The following is a 26,157-nucleotide window of genomic DNA, read 5'->3' as shown; positions in this document are numbered from 1 at the left end:
ACGTTAACGACAATGTTGTGAACTCTGTAAACTGTGTCAGCACCCCCTTTCGTAATGATAGGGTATGCCCGAGTACTCATGCTCCTTGCGTTCCGAATGGAGAATTAACTTGCCAAGCTTGTGGCAATGAACTACGGCCATCTGCTGTCCGGCCATGCCCACTCGTGCCTACAGCGCTCGTAGCGGCACGGCCTGCTACCAAGAACCAGTGTACCAACCTCGCCCATGTTAACACGTGTGCGGCCTTTACGCAGCCTACGAGCAGGTGGCACACCTGTACTTCCGTGCCCTCAGTGCCTCACCTTGGCCCGTCCGCCACTGCCTGCTCCGCTTCACGGACATCTGGCTATCGTGCCGCGCCACGTATTGCAGTAGTCACTAACGGCACAGTTCATCGGTTACGTCTAACCGATGGGCCGCCCATATCGCAACGTCCACGCCGCCTCAAGCCGGAATTTATGAAAATTGCAAAAGAACAATTGGACGATCTGTTACAAAAGGGAATAATTGAACCTTCTTCCGGTTGCTGGGCTAGTCCTATCCTGTTTGACCAAAAGAAAGACGGTACTTGGCGTATGGTCGGACACTATAGGCGTTTAAATGCCCGCACCATCATTGATAAATATCCGGTCCCACACATCGCAGACTTCAATCATGCGCTCGCAGGTGCAAAGTACTTCTCTGTTTTGGACTGTAAGCATGCATTTCATCAGATTCCTATGGCTCCGGAGGACATTGAAAAGACTGCCATAACCACTCCCTTCGGGCTGTTCCAATACAAATTTATGCCGTTTGGGTTGAAAAATGCACCCCAAACGTGGCAGCGTTTTATCAATCAAACTTTATCCCATCTAGACTTTTGTTTCGTATATATGGACGACATATTGGTTTTTGCTTCTACTTTAGAACAGAGTGAGGAGCGTGTTCAAGTCATGACAGATATTTTAGGAGCCGCTGGTATTGAACTGAACAATAAAAAGACTCAATTGCACCAGTCATCCGTCACATTCCTAAGTTATGTTGTGTCATCGGACGATCTGACACCACCACAGGACAAGATCAAGCCTGTTCTCGAGATGCTACGCCCTCAGACCTACAGGGAATTACGCAGGTTCATCGGAACAGTTAATTATTACCGGAAACATTTGCCAGCTGCTTCTGCGGTGCAGGCTTCCCTCACAGATGCTCTCGCTGGCCCACAAACTTCTGGCACCCGCCAGGTACCATGGACACCAGACATGGACAAGGCATTTAATGAACTCAAACAGCTGTTGGCCTCCGCTGTCACTATTGCTCACCCACGGGCAGATGCCACAATGTTTATCACTACTGACGCTAGTGACAATGCTATCGGCGCAGTACTGAGTCAGACATACAACGATGTTACGACCCCCCTGCAGTTTTTCTCAAAAAAGCTAAACAACGTGCAGAAGAAATACTCAGCATTTGACAGAGAACTACTTGCAGTTTACGAGGCCATAAGACACTTCAGAACTGATGTTGAGGGACGAGATTTCTATGTGCTCACTGATCACAAGCTGTTGGTTCATGCCATAAAAAATCCTGCGGCTGATCCGCCCCCACGACGCTTTCGTCACATCGATTACATCTTTCAATTTACAAATGACATTCGCTACATCCGAGGAGCGGACAATGTGGTCGCTGATTTTCTCTCGCGTGTTGGTGCTGTCACAACCTTAATTGACTTAATGGACCCACCTCGGTTGCAATTGGCAGACCCCGATACCATGCAGTTAATTTCAGACCACAGCTCCTCTCTCCAACTGGTACGCTCTACTTTCCCTGGCATATCTGACTTAGTGTGGTGTGATGAATCGACTGGTACGTTGCGGCCATTCATTCCTAAGCCCCTTCAATGCCAGGTCTTTGACAAACTACACACATTAGCACATCCCGGTGTCAAAGCCTCCACCCGTCTGGTAGCTGAACGTTTTGTCTGGAGAAATATGCGCCGTGACTGTCAGTCTTGGGCAAGGGCATGCATGGTGTGTCAACAGAACAAAGTTTCCAGGCACACTTCTCCACCCCTTGGCTGTTTTTCCCAACCTCCAGGCTGCTTTCACCATGTTCGTGTCGACCTCGTAGGCCCTTTGCCCCCCTCTGAGGGTTTCCGTTACTTGTTTACAGCTATTGACAGGATGACTCGGTGGGCTGAGGCTGTGCCTATTCCAAACATTACCTCTGAGACAGTAAGTCGAGCATTCTTAGATTCGTGGATCTCTAGATTTGGCTCACCTGTTTACCTCACCACTGACCAGGGGCGACAATTCAAGTCTTCAGTTTTCTCTGACTTATGTAAAATGTGTGGTATTGTCAAAATTCATACTTCTGCATACCACCCCCAAAGCAATGGGCTTGTTGAGTGATGGCATCACACCCTGAAGTCTGCCCTGCGTTGCCATGACTCACTATGGACAGAGGCACTGCCCTTCGTGCTTCTTGGCCTTCGTGCGACTTTCAAAGAAGACCTCAAGGGGTCCGTAGCCGAGTTTGTGTATGGCCAACCTCTGGTTTTGCCTGGAGAATTAGTCACTCCGACCGCACTTGCACGGCCCTCTGAACTCCCTTCACTTCTCGAGTGGGTGCGCTTGCACTGCAGCAAAATTCAGCCGCCACCTCCGGCTGCTCATACACCTCCGCGCGTGTACGTACCGCGCACGCTAGACTCTTGTGAGTACGTGTTTCTCAGAGACGACTCAGTCAAAGCCCCGCTTCAGTCACCCTACACAGGTCCTTACAAGGTCGTCAAACGCTCTGAGAATAACATGGATCTCCTCATAAAAGACTCTGTAACCACGGTCTCACTCAACCGAGTGAAACCAGCTTTCATTGAGCCTCAGGTGAACCTCCCTGATTCTGCCCCTATTTCTCCCACTCCTGCTTCGAGCGGCCATCCATCTTCCCACACCATGCATTTGGGTATTGATTTTCCACAGCGTGTTTCTCTGCCGAGCACTGCTCCTTCTCCCCTTTCATCTAATTCGAGTGGCCAATCTTTTCGGGGCTTCACTCCTCACAGCCCTCGCAGTCGAACTGCCAACCACTCGGATTCTACCATTGTGTTACCATCTTCGTGTGACAGCTCTTTGTCACGCCGTTCAACCCACGCTGGCTCCTCGTTGCCTTCGGTCACGCTCCCTCGTCTGTCAGCTGATCGCCCGAGGTTGTCTCCTGCACGTCTTGTGCACCTGCCACCCCCCTGCCATGGCTTTCCCACACCTCCCTGCCTCCCTACCATTGCTCGTACAGTTGCCATCCAAGAATTCACAACACATGTGCACCCTGATGACATACATAAATTATCTGTTGTCGTAGATGGCGATACAGTGTGTGTGGTATTCGCGTGTGACAATATTGAGGGAGGAAGTGCAGAATCTCGTGTGGTGCGCCGCTTTAAATTGAGCTGAAGTGCTGCGTGTGGCAATTTGCGTGCCTTTGTTAGGCCTTCTGTCAAGGCGATTCTCTGCCTGCCGGCTGACGAAGTGCTACGCCTTCACTCCAGGACGGGACATCGTCTTCAGCCGCCGGCGTCGCTTGTTGACTTCACCGTCGACGTACCGGGCTTCACCCCCCGGTCTCCTACCAGTCGACCGCTTCCGCCTGACACAGAAGAACTGTGCGTTACCTTCCCAACTTCTCACCCCCCCCCCCCCCCCCCCCAATTCACAGGGACGTACTCCATACCGCGCGCGCGCGGGGGGGGCTATGTGGCGTAGAGCGCCATAAAAATCGATATTTGTTGTGTGCGTAAGTGTGCTATCTTTGAGGAGAGGGCTTTGGAGAGCATGTTGGACGCTAACGGCAGTTGGCCTCCGGACTTGTATCTGTGTAAACGCTAAGTGTGAATAAATCTGTATAAGAGAGACTTCTAGTTGTTTACCTACAACTATACCATATCCCCTCAAGTATATAGAGGGTCTATACAACGGAAATGAACTTGCAGGCATTATTACAGAAATGGAAGAGTATTTAAATGAGGATGACATGGAAGATATGATACTGTGAGAAGAATTGGACAGAACACTGAAAGTCCTAAGTCAAAAGAAGGCTCCAGGAGTAGATGACTTTCTGTCAAAACTACTGATAGTCCTGGGAATGCCAGCTATGACAAAACTCTTCCATTTTGTGTGCAAAATGTATAAAATGGATGAAATATCCTCAGACTTCGAGATGAATATAGTAATTCCAATTCCAAAGAGAGCAGGTCCTGATATTCTTTACAGAAGAATGGAAAATCTGGTTGGAGCTCTGCTTGGGAAAGATCAGTTTAGATTCTGGAGAAAGATAGGAGCATGAGGCAATACTGACCCTATGACATATTTTACAAGATACGTTTAAAAAAAGTCAAACCTATGTTTGTAGAATTTATTGACTTAGAGAAAGCTTTTGATAATTGACTGTAACACTCTATTTAAATTTCTAAATGCAGCAGGGATAAAATGCAGGGAGTGAGAGGCTGTTTATAGCTTGTACAGAAACAGATGACAGTTATGAAGAGTCGAGGGACATGAAAGGGAAACTGTAGTTGGGAAGGGAGTAAGACAGGGTTGTAGCCTATCTGCAATGTTATTCAATCTGTGCAGTGAGCAAGCAGTAAAGAAAATCTAAGAAAAATTTGGAGCAGGAATTAAAGTTCAGGGAGAAGAAATGAAAACTATGACATTTTAATTTTGTCTGAAACAGCAAAAGAATTGGAAGAGCAGTTGAATGGAATGGATAGTATCTTGTAAGGAAGACATAAGATGAATGAAAAAAAGGTAAACCTGGGTAATGGAATGTAGTCAAATTAAATCTGAACATGGTGAGGGAATTTGATTGGTAAACAAGGCACTTACAGTAATAGATGAATTTTTCTGTTTGGGCAGGGAAATAAGTAATGATGGCTGAAGCAGGGAAGATATAAAATGTAGACTAGCAATGGCAAGAAAAACATTTCTGAGGAAGAGAAATTTGTTAGCACTGAATACAGCCTAAAGTATTAGGCAGTCTTTTCTGAAAGCATTTGTATGAAATTTAGCCATGTATGAAAGTGAAACATGGATGATAAATGGCTTAAACAAGGAGAGAATAGAAGCTTCTGAAATGTAGTACTACAGAAGAATGCTGAAGATCAGATGGGTATAGCACATAACTAATAAGAAGGTGCTGAATATAACTGGGGAGACAAGAAATTTGTGGCATAACTTGAGTAAAAGGAATGATTGGTTGATAGGACACATTCTGAGACATCAAGGGATCAAAAAATTAGTATTCGAGGGAATAGTGGTGGGGGGATGGGGCGGGGGATGGGGGGGTAAAAATTGTAGAGGGAGACCAGAGATGAATACAGTAAGCAGATTCAGAAGTATATAGTTATTTGGAGATGGAGGCTTGCACAGGATAGAGTAGCATGCAGAGGTGCATTGAACTAGTCTTCAGACTGAAGACCACAATGACAATTTTCAAACACCAGTACTTTGACTTGAGAAGTTCCATCAGTGTCTGATAAACTGATCTAGTAAGGATTTCCATGACTTTTATGCATCATTGGTAAAATTACTTTCATCATGAAACAAGGGTTTTTTGCCTTGAAGTTGTTGACCAATATAATTTAATATACATCAGAACACATCTGATGTAATTCCACGTATAAATGTATATGTTCTTACTTTTCATTATTTTGTATATTCTTGGACAGAAATTATCGAAAGGGTGCGGAATCCATCTTCAGGCAGGTATTTTCGGCCACCTACTGATGGTCTTATGGCTGCTGAATACGTGGTGCGTTGCATGCAGAGTTGTTGGGATGAAGAGCCAGACCAACGCCCTGACATTCGCTTTGTAAGGGTCAAGCTAAAGGAAATGCAAGCTGGTCTGTAAGTTTAACACAGCCTATATGATTTTTCTTATTCCATGCAGTTGTCTTCATGGTAACACTAAATTAAGTTTTTTATTTTATTTTACCCCAGTTAGCCTTGCGTTCAGTAATAAAATTCAAGCACAAAATAAATAAATTTTGCCAACATATTGGCCTAAATCAGTGCATGAGACCAACTCATTCACACTAAATTTAAAAAAAAAAAAAAAAAAAAAAAAAAAGAGAAAAAAGCAGATCACAAGCTCCATCAATTGCCAGGTATTTGAATTTGATCTTCAGATCTACCAAATCAGTATGCTTTGTCTGTTTCTTAATCAGTCAAACAGTGCTCTCCTGTATATTTAGTTTTCATTTCTTATATATCAGAATGATAATCATCACTAAGGCAAGATGTCAGCTAATGTGGGTTGATTCCTTTGTTCAATGTTTATGCTAGATGCACAGATTCAAATGTATTCTACAATAAGGTGAAATACCTCTACTTTTTAAAGTATATTATTATAATAATACTAATACTAAAGAATGGAAAATATGTAATAGTATAAATATTATACTATTACATATTTTCCATTCTTTAGTATTAGTATTTATTATATTAATGGTAATTAATGCTAATATATTATGCATCTCAACTGAAAATCAAAAGGTACTGTCTTTAGTACATATTCAATCATTGATGTTTTGTAGAAAAGTTTCTAGGGTAACAGGAACAGAGAATGGTCTCATGGAATGATATTTAGCACTCACCTTTGATGATATTAAAATATTTAATGAAGGATTTAGGCATTTTGACTAAAGCTTTACAGTCTTTCATAACATTTGTTCTAGGTAATCCACTGTACCTCAGAGGGCATTATAATGTCAATAGTTATAATTCTGTTAGAAAATATTATTTTCATTAGCTTTTGGTAAAGATGATTTTCATTCATAAAGGATTGCATTTTGCTAGTACGATTTTTTGTTCTTCATTCCACATGTCTAATGACATGTAACTCCTAATAGATCACAATAGTTACTCTTAAAACAAGAAATATTTTTAATTTTTTTTAAATTTCACATAAGAACAGTTATTGTTAAATTTCAGCACATGTTTGCAAACAATATTACATTTCGTAGCATACATTGTTGAAAAGGATGCTACATTTATTTTTATTATTGAACTTAAATATTGCGTGTTACTCAAATTTAAATTGATAACTTGGAGTTAACCATTTCATGACCTGTGGGACATATGTGTCCCAATTAACTTTTTTGTGCTTCACGACCAAGGGGACAATAGAAAGCCACATCTATAGTGTGCTGCCATCTACTGGAAGCCATCGCTACTACTTGAAACCATTACAGACTTCTTCCTGCCAAACAGCTGCATTCTGCCGGAAGTTGTTCGATGCACTGCACTTGTTTGATCGCTTCTGTGAAAGTTTTTGCATATTTTTCGACTTTTCTTTCGTAAATAAGCAAGGTAACCATAATAATCGTATTTATTGTGTTTCTTATGATTTATTTGTAAATATTACAGGGATTTCAGTGTAAAATGTATTTCAGTGACTTGGTGAAAATTTTTTAGTTTTTGGCTGCATGAAATATCAATCACATCACCAGTGGGACATATTTGTCCCCCAGGTTATTTATAATTTCGTTATACATTTGACATTTTGGCTTTATTTCTTTCTCTGCACAATTTTACATCACTTGACTCGGTAAAGTATTCATACAATAATAATAAAAATAACAACAATAATAATAATTTGTTGCACAATACAGTGTGCTAGCCCAATTGCAGACCTGCAGACCTTATTTCCATGCATCCAATAATACATCTACTGATACCACACTATCTAGTACATTCACTGAGCCACCTAGCTATGGTCGTCACAATGGAGGTGGCAGAAAATGATGGTATTGCATGTGCAGTAAAAGAAAATGTCACTGAAATTACCAATGACACTGCAAATGAAGTTATTGTGTGTGCTGAACAAGAGAATGGAGCCGAACATGCCATTGAAACTGAAACAGAGTGGACTGATGACGTAACATTTTGTGAAAACTTATCAGCATCTCTTGATGGAAGTGCAGATGTAAAGTTCAATTTTGGACAAAATGATAAAGAAATATATTATTTCTTTTACAATTTTTACTGATGATTGTTTGAGGAAGATCAAAGATGAGACTAACCTCTATGCAACTCAAATACGTGACAACACTGCTAGAGGTAAAAGGGTAAGACAGGCCAGTTGCAACCAGAAAGACAATGACGTTGAAGAAATAAAATATTTTATTGCCATTTACATTCTAATGCGAATACATAGGCTGCCTGAGTTGAGTCATCGTTGGTCCACCGACCCACTTTTAGGTGTAAGTGCAATTTCTCAACTAATGAGTGAAACCAGGTTCAAAAAACTGACTGAAAACATTCATTGCAATGACAAAGCTACATTAGTACCAAGAGGTGAAGCTGGCTATGATCAACTACACAAATCACGCCCAATAATTGACGCTATCAGTACAATTTCAAAGAAGTGTACACTCCATCAAGTATCATGGCTGTTGATGAAACTATGGTCCCATTCAAAGGGTGTTCTTCTATAAAGCAGTACCTTCCAATGAAGCCTGTAAAATGAGGTTACAAAATTTGGTATCTTGCTGATTCAAAAACAGGTTTCATAACCCAGTTTGAGGTGTATACTGGTTAGAAGGCCACCCAAGACTCATTGTTCAGTTTGGGAGAAAATATTCTGCTCCATCTTACTGAGTCATACATGCAGTCTCACCGACTAATTGTGTTTGATAACTTCTTCACGTTGTACAATCTAATGAAGTCACTAAATGAAAGAGGACTTTTTGGAGTTGGAAGTATTGTATTTTGTTGAGGGAAAAAACTTATCTATCCTCAATAAAGATCAGGTGCTGACAAAAAGCGGTGAGTTTGGTTTTCAAATACTTAGATTTATTTCTGAACCTGGGGGCACTGTTTACACAAGAAGTCACTTGACCAAGGAGCTTCTAAAAAAAAAACCAAAAAAACAAAAAAAAAAGAAAAAAACCTAAGAGTAAAAGTGTGAGTGTTGTGACTCAAAAAAGAAACAGAGATAAACAAAATATTATGCCCATATATGATGTTGATTAATAATTTAACACAAAACCTCTTTTTAAATACCTTAATAAAAAGAACTTACTTCAACACTTTCCCTTGTTAAATAGAAATCAACAAACAGATAAACCCACAAAACAAAACTGAGTTTTACAACATTCTCATTTGATTACACTATATCTTCATACATGTCTTCAGTAGAGCTTTGGTCATGATGTCCACTACCTGCTCTTCAGATGGGATTTGATGGACTCTAATTCTTCCTTCATAAAGTTTTGCACGAGTAAAGAAATGCTTGATGGTTATATGTTTGGTTTGGTGATGAAATTCTGGATTCTCTGACAACTTCACTATTGCTGAATTGTCGATTTGGAGAACTGGAATTTCAGATAGTCTTGTTGTTTCTCCGAGTAGATGAGTTAACCAAAGAATCTCCTTGACAGCTTCATTTGTGGCAACTAGTTTAGCTTCAGTTGTAGATGTTCCTACCATGGTTTGTTGCTGACTTAGCCATGATATCGCCCATCTTGTGTAGTTGATGACTACTCCAGATTTTGATCTGCCTGTTTTTGAGCAGCCTCCAAATTCTGCATCACTGTAGCATTCCAGAGTTGTGCTCTTTCCTTTTGATTTGTATGTGATTCAATATTCAGTCGTTCCTGATACATAATGAAAAACCATTTTTACTCTTAATATGTCTTCTTTGGTGGGATTCTCGAGAGATCTTGACAGAACACTTACACTGAAGGCTAGGTCTGGTCTTCTGCCAAGCATCATATACATTAATGATCCAATTGCTTCTCTATATGGAAAAGACTGTTTTACTGTACCATCTTTCCCTGACTGTGAAACATCTGTAACTTTCAACATTGGGGTAAAAACTGCTTTACACTCTGAAAAGTTGAAACATTTTAAAATTCATTGTGCATAAGCTTTCTGGTGAATCTTGATACAGCCATTCTTGCAGACCTAAATAATAGTTTGCAGGTGCTGTTGTGATCTTGAACTCCTTTTGCAATTGTTGAAAGAAAGTGCACAAATCATTTGAATCAGTTGCAGCTACCAACCCGTCATCAACACACAAAATTACCAGAACTTCTTTGCGATTTTTATTTTGAATGTATAAGCATGGATCTGCTTGGCTTACTCTGAAATCTAGACTGACCAAAAATTCTCTGAATTGCTTGTTCCAGCATCTTGGTGCTTGTTTTAAACCATACAGGCTTTTCTTCAACCTGCAAACTCAGTTGGTGCCGTCTTCATAACCTGTTGGTTGTGTCATGTAAATGGTTTCCTCACGTTTTCCATTCAGGAAGGCCGTTGACACATCAAACTGTCTGAGATACATTCTTTTAGTTGCAGCAACACTCAGAATAGATCAAATCATTGTCATTTTTGCAACCTTCTCGCTGTGTGAAACCCGTGGCGACCAGTCAAGCCTTAAATTTTTCGATCTGACCCTCTTCATTTGTTTTCAGTTGAAACACCCACTTACATTGCATTACCTTGACACCCTTTGGTAAGTCTTCAAGCTCCCAGGTTTCATTTTCGATCAGAGAATCCATTTCTCTGTCCATCGCTTCCTTCCATTTGATGCTGTCTTCATGTCTAAGTGCATCCTGGTAGGTTTCAGGAACCTCAGTTGTGACAAAGAAATCTTCTGTTACCATTGCATAGTCATTGAGGTATTTTGGTCTCTTTAATGATGAACTCCTATTTCCTCTTTGCAAGTTTCCAGAATGTCATCATCAGATTCTGTGTCTGAACTAGTTTCATGCTCCAAACTATGTTCTGAGAGTGTATTTCCCTCACTCTCTGATTGATTTTTAATATAACCTGGACGTGTAATGGGCTTTTGAACATCTTGAAATGGTAGTGTAACTTGTTCACTACGGCATCTTGTTTTTTCTTCAAACTACACATCTCGGGACAGCACAACTGAATTACTTTCTTTTATCCAAACCCTGAAGTGTTCATCAACATCATAACCAATAAGATGTCCTTTCACAGCTTTCTTGTCCATTTTCCTTCATTTTTCACTTGGAATGTGTGCAGAACATGTTGAGCCAATAATCCTAAGATATTTAGTTTGAGGCTTTTTCCGTTCCCACAATTCATAAGGACTGACACCTTCTACAGATGACTTCCCTGTCCTATTCAAGATGTAAATTGCTGTGTTAAGCAGTTCAGCCCATATCTCTTCTGGATAAGTGACATCTGAATTTCAATGCTTAAGATTCCTTGCCATCTCAACAACTGTCCTATTATCCCACTCACAAATACCGTTTTGTTCAGGAGTATAGGGAGCAGTCAATCACTGTGTTATACCATTTGAACCTAAGATAGATCTAACCTCTTTGTTATCAAACTCCTTGCCATTGTCACTCAGCGTCTCTTTAACGGAGTACCCAAAAGCCTTTGTATGTTAGGGAAAATCTTTGAGAATTTTACTCAACTTTTATTTTTCTGCAGCAAAACAACCATAGTGAAACTTGGTGTAATTGTTTTTTAACAAAACTAGGTAATGTTTCTTCTGGAATGACTCATGAAAAGGTCCACACAGATCTGCTGATATCAACTCAATAGGCCTTGTTGACTTTTCTAGTTTCAAATGGTAGACGATGCGCTTTCCCAGATTTCCATGGTTCACAAATCTCTGCCCCTTCCTTAACATCAATGTTAAATTTCTTTTTAAGTTTTGTTTTAACATGACGCTTGTCTTGATGACCCCATCTCTCATGATACAGTTGAAGTACATCAAATCTGTCTTCCACTGAAAGATTCACCCTTCTCTGGCACTAAGGGCTTAGTTTCTGCTTTGTATAAAGTGCCACCAACTTTATGATTTCCTCACAGTGCCGCTCTACCACCAATTGTCAAAGAGCAATGTGTAGTACTTGACTGAAATACACTATTTTTGTTACAATCTTGGGCGGCTAAAACAGAAATAAGGTTTTTGGAAATTTTTGGTACGTACAAGACATCAGTCAGGGTCAACTCTTCACATCTGCTGCCAACTTTTGACAGAATCTGAATTGATCCTCTTCCTGTTGCTTCTAGAGAATCCTGTCCAGTGGCCTTTATACAGCAGGGATTGTTGAATGCTTCAAAGCTGACAAAGTAATCAGGACTATTTGTCATATGTTTCATTGCACCATTGTCAATCCACCATTTGTATACATCCTCTTCTAATGAACAAGCCTCACCACAAATAGTAAACAATGCTACATTCGTTACTACAGTTTTGTTGATGTTTTTCTGCACAATTGTATTTTTAGCTGGTCTTCCATCAGCAATCCACTTCTTACAGTATTTGATCCAGTGGCCCAGTTCTTTACAATAGTTACATTTTCTTACAGTATTTGATCCAGTGGCCCAGTTCTTTACAATAGCTACATTTTCCTTTAACTTTGAATTTATTTTTATTTTTATTTTATTTTATTTTATTTACACCTGATTTGACTACTAATGCCTCTTGTTCAATTTTGTCACTACTCTTTGTGAAATTTCTCTCAAACATACACAATTGTTCCTTTAATTTATCAAGCATTTTCTTATCATCTTTCATTAATAACATCCAACTCAATTTAAAGGAATCAAAGCTTGCAGGTAGAATATGTAAAACTTTACATACCAATATCAGATCAGGTAGCACAGTTTCTCCCTTTGCTTTAAGCCCGTTGTTCAGTTCATTCCTCAGACTTGTTAACTTTGCTCCTGAGACCAATTAAATGTGAAAAAATCTGAACAAATCTTGAACAGCTGGTCCTTTGATGATGCTTCGTAATTCTGCTTCAGTGCCTCCCATGCTTCATGTGCCATTTCTTTGTCCATGATCTTCTGATAGACAGCGTCTGTAACTGCACTTGTAATCATCGACTATTCACTTTACGATAAAAATCTGGCTTGACTTTATGATCCCTTATTGCTGGATCATTAGCACCTTCACACAGTGGCTCAGGTTTTACTGACTTGTCATCAGTTATGTCTAAAGCTCCTTTATGATAGTCAATTACCGTATTTACTCCAATCTAAGCCGCACTCAAATCTAAGCCGTACCTGAAATTTGAGAGTCGAAATTCAAGGGGAGAGAAAAGTTTATGGCCGCTCCTCTAAATCGAAACAAAGTTGGTCCATTGTAATATGAGACACAATTCAGGTCGAATGAATGAGGATACAGCTACAGTAGTTTCGTTCGAGTCGTAAGCTTAGCAGTTAAGCTTTACCAGGTAGCCATTGCTATGCGTCAGGGTACCTTTCCTTCTTCACATGCTTCGTCTCATTTGAATTCATTGCTTGTTTTTCTTTGATCTGATAAGTGCCGTTCTCTTTGTTATAGGTGTTTACTTCACTGTAAGCTGAAAATTCCGTATTGTACTGTGTCATTCTTTGTTTGTCGCATGCTGGTGAATGTTTACAACCTGTCGCCGATCGCGGCATGGCTTGCTTTAGTGCACGCTGCCGCTGCTTAACAATTAAAACAAGAGAGAGGAATCATCTCATTAACGAAACAATGGAAAGAGACTGGTATTTGTTGTTACTTACACTGCTGCTTTCTTTGATAATGATCAACAAGAACCAAATAATAGACTGCGTATGATAGAAGATGTTCTGAACGAGAGTTTAGCGAAAATTTTTCTCCGTTTGAAAATCTTTGCAGGCGCCTCTTTAGAACATTATATTCGGCACAGAAATTAGACATCTTAGATTTAAAATTCTAGTAAGTTGCCCTGCTTCATTTCTGACTATATCACTATTAGGCATAAGAATAATACGAATATAAACATGACATGATATGTATATTCTTCCGCGTTTGCTGTTGTGTCACTCTAGTTTCGTAGTTTATTAAGCAGACAGGATTTAAATGAGATAGCAGCAAACACGAAACAATACATGGCAAAATGTTTATATTCGTGTTATTCTTACGGTGAAGAGAATACTGCATGTGATTCACAATTCATAAAAGTTCCTATTAGCAACCATCTCTTCTCACAAGTAGGAAAAAATTCAGAACGTAGAGTTGGCCATATTGACAAACATCCCAAACAGTCTTGCCAGTGGATTTTCGTAGTACATTGAAATGCTGCTACATTAGAAGATGAACAATACGGTATTTGTATTTACTTCGTTGGATAATGTATGAAAATGCAGTGGTCGAAACACGTGGCGGAGAAAGAAAGCTCGTCTTCCACCTTTTTGAAATTTATTTACTGGCGCAGAGGTTTTGGCACCAGAATTTATCTTAGTGCCTGCAAAGCATGCCTGTGTAGCACTACATGTATTCGACGGCAGAAGTTCGTTGTGGCAGCACCTACCAACATTTTTCAGAACTTCCGCTTGCTTTGCACTCGATTCTAAGCCGCAGGCGGTTTTTTGGATTACAAAAACCGGAAAAAAAAGTGCGGCTTAGATTCGAGTAAATACGGTAGATCTCATATTTTTCTCTTCCACATTGGCCAAACAGTTTTACTATTCAATGGCTTTATATGTTTTACCAGATCCATTTCAACTCTAAAACAAAGAGCACACTCTCAAATATGAGTTAAAAGAAAACTGCATCTGTCACTTTTTGCACACATTTTTACACTCGTAACTGGGACCCATAACCTGTTGTATTTTTTGAGGAAAAAAAAACTTATTTATTCTCAATAAAGATCAGGTGCTGACAAAAAGTGGTGAGTTTGGTTTTCAAATACTTAGATTTATTTCTGAATCTGGAGGTACTGTTTACACACGAAGTCACTTGACCAAGGAGCTTCTAAAAAAAATACACCTAAGAGTAAAAGTGTGAGTGTTGTGACTCAAAAAAAGAAACAGAGATAAACAAAACATAATGCTCATATATGATGGTGATTAATAATTTAACACAAAACGTCTTTTTAAATATGTTAATAAAAAGAATTTACTGTAACAGGAACAGTGAGGACAGACAGGAAGGGACTTCCAGGTATGATGAAGAAACAAGACAAATTACAATTGGGGCAGTTTATGTTCAAAACAAAGGGACGTGTATCTGCAGTAAAATGGCAAAACAACAAGACTGTGATAATACTAAGTACTTATCATAGCCCAAAAGATGTAACCTTTGTCAATAGGAAAAACAAAGATGGTACATCATCAGAGGTCTTCTGTCCTTAAGCAGTTATGGGAGGTGTGGATCACTTTGATCAGATGCATGAGAGGTGTGCAATTGGAAGGCGATCTTTAAAGTGGTGGTATCGTCTGTTCTTTTTCATAACTGACCTGGCAATTGTTAACAGTTTCATAATGTGGAACTGTATGCATGGAGGAGGACATAACCAGTTATCCTTTCTTCTTCACTTATGAGACAACTAACAGCAGGTCATGAAATCAAAAGAAGAGGAAGACCAAATTTTCTAAGAAGAAACAAGCCGGGTGTCAAGAGTGTACCAGATGAAGTTTGCCTTCAAACTGGAAAACATTTCCCAGTAAAAGACAGAAGGAAATGCTGCAGGTTCTGGAGCACAAAGCAGAAGGAAGCACGAACCAACATGATGTGCATTAACTGCAAAGTTCCTCTGTGTGCACATACCTGCTTCGAAAAATTTCATAGAAAATAAATGTTTCTGATATAGGCATTGGTAAAATCAACATCATACATTATTTGCAATATAACTCTTGTATTTGTATAAACTGGTCACAAAAATTAATTATTTTTTGTAAAAGTTGCAGCTGAAATTAAATGTTTTCTCTTATCCTCTGTTTTTATTCAAACCTATGCAATACTCCCACCTAATGACCAATGGGACATATAAGTCCCACTTAAAATATTAAAAAAACTGGTCATAGCAGTCATACACTTTTTATACATTTCACTTTAGAAGCTATTCTTTAAGCAAAATACAGAACAAAAATTTAAAAAACTGAGCAAAAAATAATTCGGTCATGAAAGGGTTATGGATAAAAAATGAATTATCTTGCATAGCTTACAAATCAATCTCCCCAAAATGATGTAGTGTTACATTCAAATGCTCTAAAAACATATACTAATTGACAAGTTAGCTCATTTTATTTGTGCTTATAAGATATTTGTGCCACAGTTGAGCCAATGTTATTGATATCTTTTTATGCATTACAGGAAAATTTGTTAAAAAAGTGTTTTTTAGTGTCTGTAACTCCATTCTATACTATTTTTTTTAAATTTACATGGGGTGGGTAGGGGGGAGAGGGGGAGGAAGAGAATGAGCTTATGAAATAAGACAAACTTGTAGTGAGAGAGGAAAATAGTATTTGGATTTAAGTTATCCCATAGTATGCTATGATATCAATTCTACTTAGCTGCACCAAACATTGTAGAAATGTTATATAGAAAGTTTGCTGACTGACATAGTCAGTGTGTGAATTTATGTTAAATGTATTTGTCTATTGTATTTATTTTATTAAAGTGAAAATTACTTATAACTTTAATTGCTTTTTCAGAAAACCAAATATTTTTGACAATATGTTGGCTATTATGGAAAAGTATGCTTACAATTTGGAAGAATTAGTGCAAGAGCGAACAAATCAACTTACAGAGGAAAAAAAGAAAACTGATGCTCTTTTGCATCGAATGTTGCCCAAGTATTGCCATACTCTTATAAACGGATACAAGTTTATGTATGAACTTGTTAAAATAGATTCTAATTTTATGGCTTTATTTACAGAACTGTGGCAGAGGCATTAAAAAGAGGTGATCCCGTTGAAGCAGAGAGTTTTGACTGTGTTACAATTTACTTCAGTGACATTGTTGGATTTACTGAGTTATCTGCTGTCAGCACTCCATTACAGGTCTGCTCTTGTATTGTATTTTTATTGACCCGAGAAATAATATTATTGTACAATTGCTACCACAGAGTAGGCATATCTCTGGCATGAGCACAGTGTACTGTTCATATCCTCAACATTAGACTTGGATAGTTGCATGACTTCAGCATAACACTGTTTATTTGAATTTTAAACTAATGTTACACATACTTGCACTGTTTTTACACATTTGTTTATTATTAACACCAATTGTGAATGATTGTTGATGGTGCAGATGCAAATAAAACCCCTTGAAAGAAGAAACCTTGTTTTCCAATGGTAAAAGCCTACCTGTAAGTATGACACCACTATGTGCAACTTTATGTGCTTAAAAGTATTTAGGTACAATGTAATAAACTCACAGTATTAATTTATGTGATTGTATGGCCATATATTTATGAGACAAGTGCTAGATAAATATGTAGTGTGTGTGTGTTCAGCCAGTCACTCCATTCCACATACATAAATTTTGAGAAGTGTTAGCATGCAGATAATGTTTATGTAATGTATAGGTCTGGGTCATTTCTTCTGTGTTATAGAGATTTCCAAACCATTCTGCTTGCTTGAAAGTAGTCACAGAAAAAAGTTTTAGTACTGGAACCAGTGACATGGACTATGATTATGTGAGCTAATGTTTTGTTCTCCTAAGATGAGCAAAGAATAAAAATATGATACCAAAAGTAAATAGGGAAGAATTTCATTCCATAAATATTTCAGAGTGTGCTCAGAAGACGCCTAACAGATGCAAACTTTTTCAAAGGGAGAAGTGCATAAACGTGTGTGTGTGTGTGTGTGTGTGTGTGTGTGTGTGTGTGTGTGTGTGTGTGTGTGTGTGTGTGCGTGTGCGTGCGTGCCTGCATGTGTGTGTGTACAGAGCAGAAAATGCAAATTTTTAATGTTAGTTTTGTTGTACATTTACTCAGTTTTCAAATAAATTTCTTAATAATTCTTTTATAATGTAATGAGAATTTGCAATGTACATGAAATATACCAAACAAATGCATTCAAATCTTCAATACTATTGCAGGCTTGTTGATTATAAAGAAAAAAAATTGATAAAGAAAATTTGAGGGGAGGTTTGGAATCGATAAACATGTAGTGTAACACAAATTTTCTGCGTGACAAAGTACCAATTTTTTTTTTTTTTTTTTTTTTTTTTTTTTTAAGCAGTTTCATTAGCATTGTCATACAAAGAAGTTGTTTTACAGTGCCCCTACTGCACGGTTTATGAAAAGGGAGACTCAGAAATATGATGAAATGTGGTACATGGTTATTCTGTCATTTCCCTTGTGCATGTGCAATGTTGAATGTCATACATTGTGTATGCAGTAATATAAACAAAGAAGACATTTGCATACATACTGCACAAAGTTACACACATGAAGCACTTCATAGCCAGTAAATACATAGCTGATAACTATTTATAACATAAATCATCATCCATATAAAAAAGTCATTTAGGTTATGAGTGCTTTACTGTGATCAAATTCACTAAAGATTGTGAATTATTCATAAAAATATCCAGCTGATTACTTGAAAAAGATACAATTTTATCCATTGTATCTTGGATGTAGCAGCTGTGATACAGAATATTCACATAACACCACAACTGTGTGTAGCCTTACAAGCCACTTGCTCCGCAGTGTACTTAAGACTGAATAAGATTTATATTCATGTCATAATCATTATTCAAATTTTATTGGTGGCACAAAGTCAGTGTGCCAGATCATGATAGTATTGGAAGTATTTCCATTTGGTATCAAAAGCAATGAACTATAAAGTGAAGTACGCTGCAAGGGAGATGAAGCTTCATGGATTGAGAGGGTGTGTCACATTGATTCAGTCAATATCACGTCAAATTTACAAAGAACTTGACAGTATGAGCCCTCTTATCAGTACTGCATATCTGGGGTCATGCTGGCCATGAGGACCTCAGCATCAGCGGACTGTTCACAGAGATATGCCATGCACATACCATATTGGAGACCGTCCACTTAACAACAATATTGGGCCTTGGAAATCAGCCATTTTTGCCATTATTTAAAGCGTTACTTGCACATATGTAATTGATGTATCATCCAGAGTAATATGTACTAAGGAGGAGCCAAGCTTCAAGATTTATTTGTTGTGTTTACTTTAGTGTTTTGGTATATTACAATTTTAAAATAATAATGACAGAAAATATACTTATCTTCACAACAAAAAAGTGTGAGGTTTCTTGAACATCCAAAATTTCTTGCTCACTCAACAAATATGACATATTTGTAACACAATTACAGCAAACAGCGAAAGCTAATGAGTACATGCATGAAATTACATGAATGTGATCCTACTGACTCAGCCGTTCAAGAGAGCAGCTGTTACATTCGCTGATGTTTCTTTCAAAATTATTCAAAGAATTGACAAAAGAAGGCAGCAGGCAGCACCAGTCAAGTGGCAGGTCACAAGCCATTCATACACTGTTATCATATGGAATGAGTCCGGTTTTTGAGTGATACGTGGCTCATGTGCCGAGAAAACCGTGACTTGACCTGTACTCAGGCACGGTCTTTTTCATGCGAAGTTGCAGCCCGACCTATGCTTGGGTGTGGTCTCTAAAGTGGTACAAGCATTGTCCTTTTGAAAAATGCCTCAACAATACTATCATATGAGAGGTAATACATGAGGGCACAGCATGTCCATGAGGTATCGCTGTGCCACCAGAGTTCTGTTACAGGTAAAAGCATGCAAAAGAATTTAAATAATACAGCATTTAAATGTGGCTGACTGAATGCTGGAATAAAAAGGATGAGATAGCCATTCTGCAACACACTGAAATTTCAATCAAAAAACTTAGTCTGGAATCTAGACACTGAAAAACTTCAATCCGTTAACATATTCATCTCATCATCAGCTAGAGCATAGATGCCCGCTGAAATTTGCTTCTGCCCTCTCATCGTGATGTGAAATGCACTCAGTTAAAATGTGATGTACAGTGATTTGCATGTCACAGGCATAATGAAAGGGTTATGATGGACTTAGTACACAATATAGTGGTCTTCCATTCTGATGATGAGACATGGTCCTTCAGAATCTTGATGACAGGTATGCCTGCCCTGACATTCCCAAGCAATCCAACATTGGACAACTGTTACATCTGAATGCCCCATAAACCTGGATGCTGGGCAATTTGAACAGCTAGCCAAATGGAAGCCAAAAATATGTGCCCTTCAAACTCTGTCAGGTGTTGGTAATGCAGTCTCACATGATTATACAGCGTCTCTATGTCCTTCACAGGGATCAGTCAACATCTCACACTGCCCTCCTTGCTTATTTACCCTACCAGACCTGGTAACAACACTAAAGACAAACAACACTAATGCATTCTAGTTGTACCTGTCACTGGGAGTCACTAATAATTTACAACTTTGAGTATGGTACACACATGTGTGACATTACTTTGAAATCCAGCGATAACTTCTGGGTGTATCACTAGTTTTGTTGGGCAGTGTATCTTGTTGCTATGTCCAATTAAAATTACTTCATAGTTGACACGTGTCACTTGCTGCTACAGCATTGGCATATCGGATCCCACTCGGATAAATGCAAAATACAAATGGCAGTTAACTTCACAAGTGCTGCGTGCTGTTCATGGAATGCGGAGCAGTGTTGGAAGTGGCTGCTGTCAGGTATGGTGTCAATGCCAGATGCTCTGTCCAAGATTGATTTTAAGTGACCAATCACTGATCTGTGGCAGACAATGCATCTTGTAGCCATCAATTTCCATTCATCTCCTAACCTACAACCTTGTGTTGAGCAATGTATCCAAGAAAATAGGTGTAAGTAACCAGTGACAGAGGTATTAATCACACTCACTTTGTTCAAGGCAATTAAACCTGACATTTATGAGCAAGCTCAAGACAGAAAAACTTCAGTTTTTCCACTAAAAGCAAAATGTAAACTTGAAACTATCCTGACACGGGCTACACAAGCTGATGCGATACCAACTGATGAGCAGTCATGGTTGGTACTTCATAACAGGTTAGAAGTGACACAGGCAGATGTGAGACAAAAAAGAATGAGAGGAAGACAAAAGAAGATCGATTAAAAAAGTCAGTATGATGATGAAAATGAAGCAATAAAAGATTGGAAAAAAATTACATCTAAACAAATTAATCAAGGAGAAAAGCCAGATATCAAAACTGAAGTGAACTGACCATTACTTGTGGCAGTTTTGCAGTGACAAACAGTGCAGGCTTGACATTGAGCACTCTGATTGGAGGAAGACAGCTTCAACACATGAAGTATCAGCTATAAAATTTTGGTATCTGCACTTGCCAATAATGTCATGGCAATGGAGAATGCAGAACCAACAACATTGGCAGCTAGCAAACTGGGTGTGATGGCCGTCAACAGTGGGCACCCATGATATATGTACTGGAGAGAGCCTTTGGTTACTGAGGTGCCAAATAAAGGAGCCACTGGCTCAGTTATCTGATACTAGCTTAACGACTTGAAGTGCTGATATTCGATCGCTTAGATATTTGCATGTTTAGGAGAATCTCTTCTTGTTTGATCTCTTGATTATGTGTACCGTTACCATTCTTGCTTGTGTTCTGGACTCAAATGGTGTTTGTTCTTCAAAGATTATAATTTCTCCTGTTGATGACATGGCATGGCTAAGATAGAGTAAAGTACTGACGAGTGTAACTCACATCTGTATTGGTTGTTTTGCACCACCAAGAATAACTGCTTTATGGATATATGATGGAAATATGGTAGCAGCAACAGCAGCAGCACCTACAGCAGTAACATGCTGAGCTTCTGTAGATGTTGACATCTTGAGAGCAACCATAGTAACAAGTGTTGCTGGGTCTACAAGCCCCCCTCCCCCTTCCCCCCCCCCCCCCCCCCTCCACCATTTTCATCCTTGTGCTGTAAGTATACAGAGGTGTGACAGCTAGGCATGGCCTGCACCTCAATAGATATGGGAAGGGGAGGCTGGCAAAGCTTGTAGGTGACAGTGTAGTGGATGGTGGGGATGGTGGGATCACTCCTGGAAAAATTCCTGTAGTAGTTGGTGTTATAGCTGCACCTTTTTTAGATTGAAGTCAGCTGATAGATATACCTGCTTAAAGGAAGTCTCTTGAACTAAGAGCTCACCTTCAGAGGATTTAATGTTTCCAAGTAGAGAAGGAATTGGCATATTTTATCGAAGTATAAGAGGTATTAGAGATAAAGTTAGTGAACTGCTTATAGATGGTGACTGAAATTATTGATATATTAGAGCACCACTTAAATAATTTGACAATTTGGAGGCTTCTTTACCAGGATACAGATTAGCTGGCTGTTTTTCAAGGAGTTCCTTGTGTGATGGGAGAGTGGCTGTGCACATAAAAAACGGTATTCCATTTGAGTCCATAGACGTATCACAGCACTGCACTGAACAGATATTTGAATGTTGTGCAGGGGCAGTTGAATTTAGTGAAACTAAACTTCTAATTGTTGTTCTTTATAGGTCCCATAACTCTGACTTCAGAGCATTTCTGTTCAAGCTAGAGAGGGTTTTTGAATCACTTTGTAGGAAGTACCAGAATTTAATTACATGTGGTTTCTTCAATATAAATTTTGTATATGATGATGCAAGAAAAAGGTTTTTAGTAGATCTCATAAATTCATATGATCTGATGCAGACAGTGTTTTTTCCAACTAGGGTGCAGGGTAACAGTAGCACAGCCATAGACAATATTTTTATTCATTCTTCATTACTAGATGGGCATTTTGTTAGCAAAAGAATGAATGGCCTTTCAGACAATGATGCACAAATTTTACCACTAAAAGGCTGCAGTACTCAAACAAATATCACATTTAATTACAAACAATGTAGGAAGGTTAATCCAACAGCAATAGAGAGTTTTTTAAACCTTGTCAAGGAACAAGAGTGGTGGGATGTTTTATAGTGCCCATAATGTAGATAAAAAATATAATGCTTTCCTTAACACATTAGTCATGCTCTTTGAGAGTTGCTTTCCATTAGAACATTCTAACCGGGTACTTGTAGTAATAGGCAGCTCGGGTGGCTGACTAGTGGGATAAGGATGTCATGTAGAACAAAGCAGGAAGTATATCAAAATGTTAGAAGTAGTCAGAATCAAGCTACAGTAGCCCATTACAAACAGTATTGTATCAGTGCACACTCCTCCGTGGAATGAAAATTTCATTCTAGTATCATAAGGTGCTTAAAAATCTTGTTAGGAAGGCAAACAATACGTGGTATGCAAATAGAATACCTAATTCACAGGATAAAATTGATACTAAATGATCAGTTGTCAAGGAAGTGTCTGGTCTGCAGCACAAGGTCGATGATATAAAGTCAGTTTGCAGTAAAAATATTTCTGTTACTGATAAATCAGATATATGTACAGTATTTAAAAATCATTTTCTGAACATTGCTGGTGAATTAAATAAAAAATTTATTTTCTACAGGGAATCATATAACTTTCTTGACAAATGCCTTTTTGAGATTGACGTCTGAAATATGCATCTATGACACAGACAAGAGGGAGACAGAGTTAATAATTAAATGATTGAAGACTAAGGACTCTCATGGTTATGATGGAGTGCCAAGCAGAATATTAAAGTACTGTGCTGCACATGTTAGCCCTGTATTTAGCCATATTTGTAATTTTTCCTTCAGGAATGGTCAGTTTCCTGAGTGATTAAAGTACTCGGTGGTAAAGCAACTTTATAAAAACAGAGAAAGGGATAATGTAGATAATATTAGACCTACTTTTATGTCATCAGTGTTTGCTAAAGTTATTGAAAAGGCTGTGTATGAAAGGATAATTGATCATTTTATATTACATGATTTGCTATCAAGTGTACAATTCGGCATTAGAAGTAGTTTAACAACTGAAAATGCTATATTCTGTTTTCTCTATGAGGTACTAGATGGGTTAAACAAAAGGTTTTGAATGCTAGACATATAGGCATATTTTTTGATTTAACTAAGGCATTTGATTGTGTTGATCACAAAATATTGCTCCAGAAGTTGAACCATTACGGAATACGGGGAGTAGCTCACAATTGGTTCATCTCTTACGTTAGCAACAGACAGCAAAAGATCATAATTCACAATGTTGAGAATGGCTGTCATGTGGGATCTGAGTGGGGTACAGTCAAGTGGGGGGTGCCCCAGGGAGCAGTGTTAGGGCCACTCCTGTTCCTTATTTATATAAATGATATGCCCTCTAGTATTATGGGTAACTCTAAGATATTTCTGTTTGCTGTTGACACTAGCTTGCTAGGAAAGGATATTGTGTGCAACATTGGCTCAGTTTCAAATAGTGCCGTTCATGACCTAAATTCATGGCTTGTAGAAAATAAACAAACTAACGCTAAATCACAGTAAGACTCAGTTTTCACAGTTTCTAACACACAATTCAATAAAACCTGACATTTTGATTTCACAGAATTGGTGTATGATTAGTAAAGCTGAACAGTTCAAATTTCTAGGTGTTCAGAGAGATAGTAAGCTGTCATGGAAAGCCCACATTCAGTATCTTGTTCAAAGACTTAATGCTGCCATTTTTACTATTGAACGGTATCTGAAGTGAGCGATTGTTCAACACAAAAATTAGTCTACTTTGTTTATTTTCATTCACTTATGTCATATGGTATTATACACTCCTGGAAATGGAAAAAAGAACACATTGACACCGGTGTGTCAGACCCACCATACTTGCTCTGGACACTACGAGAGGGCTGTACAAGCAATGATCACACGCACGGCACAGCGGACACACCAGGAACCGCGGTGTTGGCCGTCTAATGGCGCTAGCTGCGCAGCATTTGTGCACCGCCGCCGTCAGTGTCAGCCAGTTTGCCGTGGCATACGGAGCTCCATCGCAGTCTTTAACACTGGTAGCATGTCGCGACAGCGTGGACGTGAACCGTATGTGCAGTTGACGGACTTTGAGCGAGGGCGTATAGTGGGCATGCGGGAGGCCGGGTGGACGTACTGCCGAATTGCTCAACACGTGGGGCGTGAGGTCTCCACAGTACATCGATGTTGTCGCCAGTGGTCGGCGGAATGTGCACGTGCCCGTCGACCTGGGACCGGACCGCAGCGACGCACGGATGCACGCCAAGACCGTAGGATCCTACGCAGTGCCGTAGGGGACCGCACCGCCACTTCCCAGCAAATTAGGGACACTGTTGCTCCTGGGGTATGGGCGAGGACCATTCGCAACCGTCTCCATGAAGCTGGGCTACGGTCCCGCACACCGTTAGGCCGTCTTCCGCTCACGCCCCAACATCGTGCAGCCCGCCTCCAGTGGTGTCGCGACAGGCGTGAATGGAGGGACGAATGGAGACGTGTCGTCTTCAGCGATGAGAGTCGCTTCTGCCTTGGTGCCAATGATGGTCGTATGCGTGTTTGGCGCCGTGCAGGTGAGCGCCACAATCAGGACTGCATACGACCGAGGCACACAGGGCCAACACCCGGCATCATGGTGTGGGGAGCGATCTCCTACACTGGCCGTACACCACTGGTGATCGTCGAGGGGACACTGAATAGTGCACGGTACATCCAAACCGTCATCGAACCCATCGTTCTACCATTCCTAGACCGGCAAGGGAACTTGCTGTTCCAACAGGACAATGCACGTCCGCATGTATCCCGTGCCACCCAACGTGCTCTAGAAGGTGTAAGTCAACTACCCTGGCCAGCAAGATCTCCGGATCTGTCCCCCATTGAGCATGTTTGGGACTGGATGAAGCGTCGTCTCACGCGGTCTGCACGTCCAGCACGAACGCTGGTCCAACTGAGGCGCCAGGTGGAAATGGCATGGCAAGCCGTTCCACAGGACTACATCCAGCATCTCTACGATCGTCTCCATGGGAGCCTGCATTGCTGCGAAAGGTGGATATACACTGTACTAGTGCCGACATTGTGCATGCTCTGTTGCCTGTGTCTATGTGCCTGTGGTTCTGTCAGTGTGATCATGTGATGTATCTGACCCCAGGAATGTGTCAATAAAGTTTCCCCTTCCTGGGACAATGAATTCACGGTGTTCTTATTTCAATTTCCAGGAGTGTATTTTGGGGTAACTCTTCCCATTCTGAAGAGATATTTTTGGCTCAGAAATGGGTGGTTCGGGCAATAAGTGGTTTAAGTTCACGAACCTTTTGTCGACCACTGTTCATGAGCGTGGGTATTTTGACATTGACCTCTCAATATATCTATTCCTTACTGTCATTTCTTGTTAACAATATTAGCTTATTCCCAAGAATAAGCAGCTTTCACTCAGTTAATACTCAACAGAAATCAAACCTGCATTTGGATCAGACTTCCTTAACTCTTGTACAGAAAGGTGTGCAGTATACTGCTGCATCCATTTTCATT

The 26,157-nt window shown here is 39.6% G+C and overlaps 1 protein-coding gene across 1 annotated transcript in view; it reads left to right on the top strand.

Annotated features, from left to right (window-relative positions):
- Window positions 1-26,157, top strand: part of LOC124775383 (guanylate cyclase 32E) — a 509,109-nt gene that overhangs the window by 286,476 nt on the left and 196,476 nt on the right. Inside the window, exons 15-17 of the mRNA XM_047250218.1 lie at window positions 5,699-5,876; window positions 16,410-16,550; window positions 16,634-16,757. Coding sequence (XP_047106174.1) covers window positions 5,699-5,876; window positions 16,410-16,550; window positions 16,634-16,757 — 443 coding nt within the window. The remainder of the gene's footprint in view (window positions 1-5,698; window positions 5,877-16,409; window positions 16,551-16,633; window positions 16,758-26,157) is intronic.

The sequence above is a fragment of the Schistocerca piceifrons genome, chromosome 2 (assembly GCF_021461385.2).
Source record: "Schistocerca piceifrons isolate TAMUIC-IGC-003096 chromosome 2, iqSchPice1.1, whole genome shotgun sequence".
Classification (NCBI taxonomy): domain Eukaryota; kingdom Metazoa; phylum Arthropoda; class Insecta; order Orthoptera; family Acrididae; genus Schistocerca; species Schistocerca piceifrons.
Note: the sequence above shows the minus strand (reverse complement) of the source record. Positions and strands in the feature narration are given on the sequence as shown.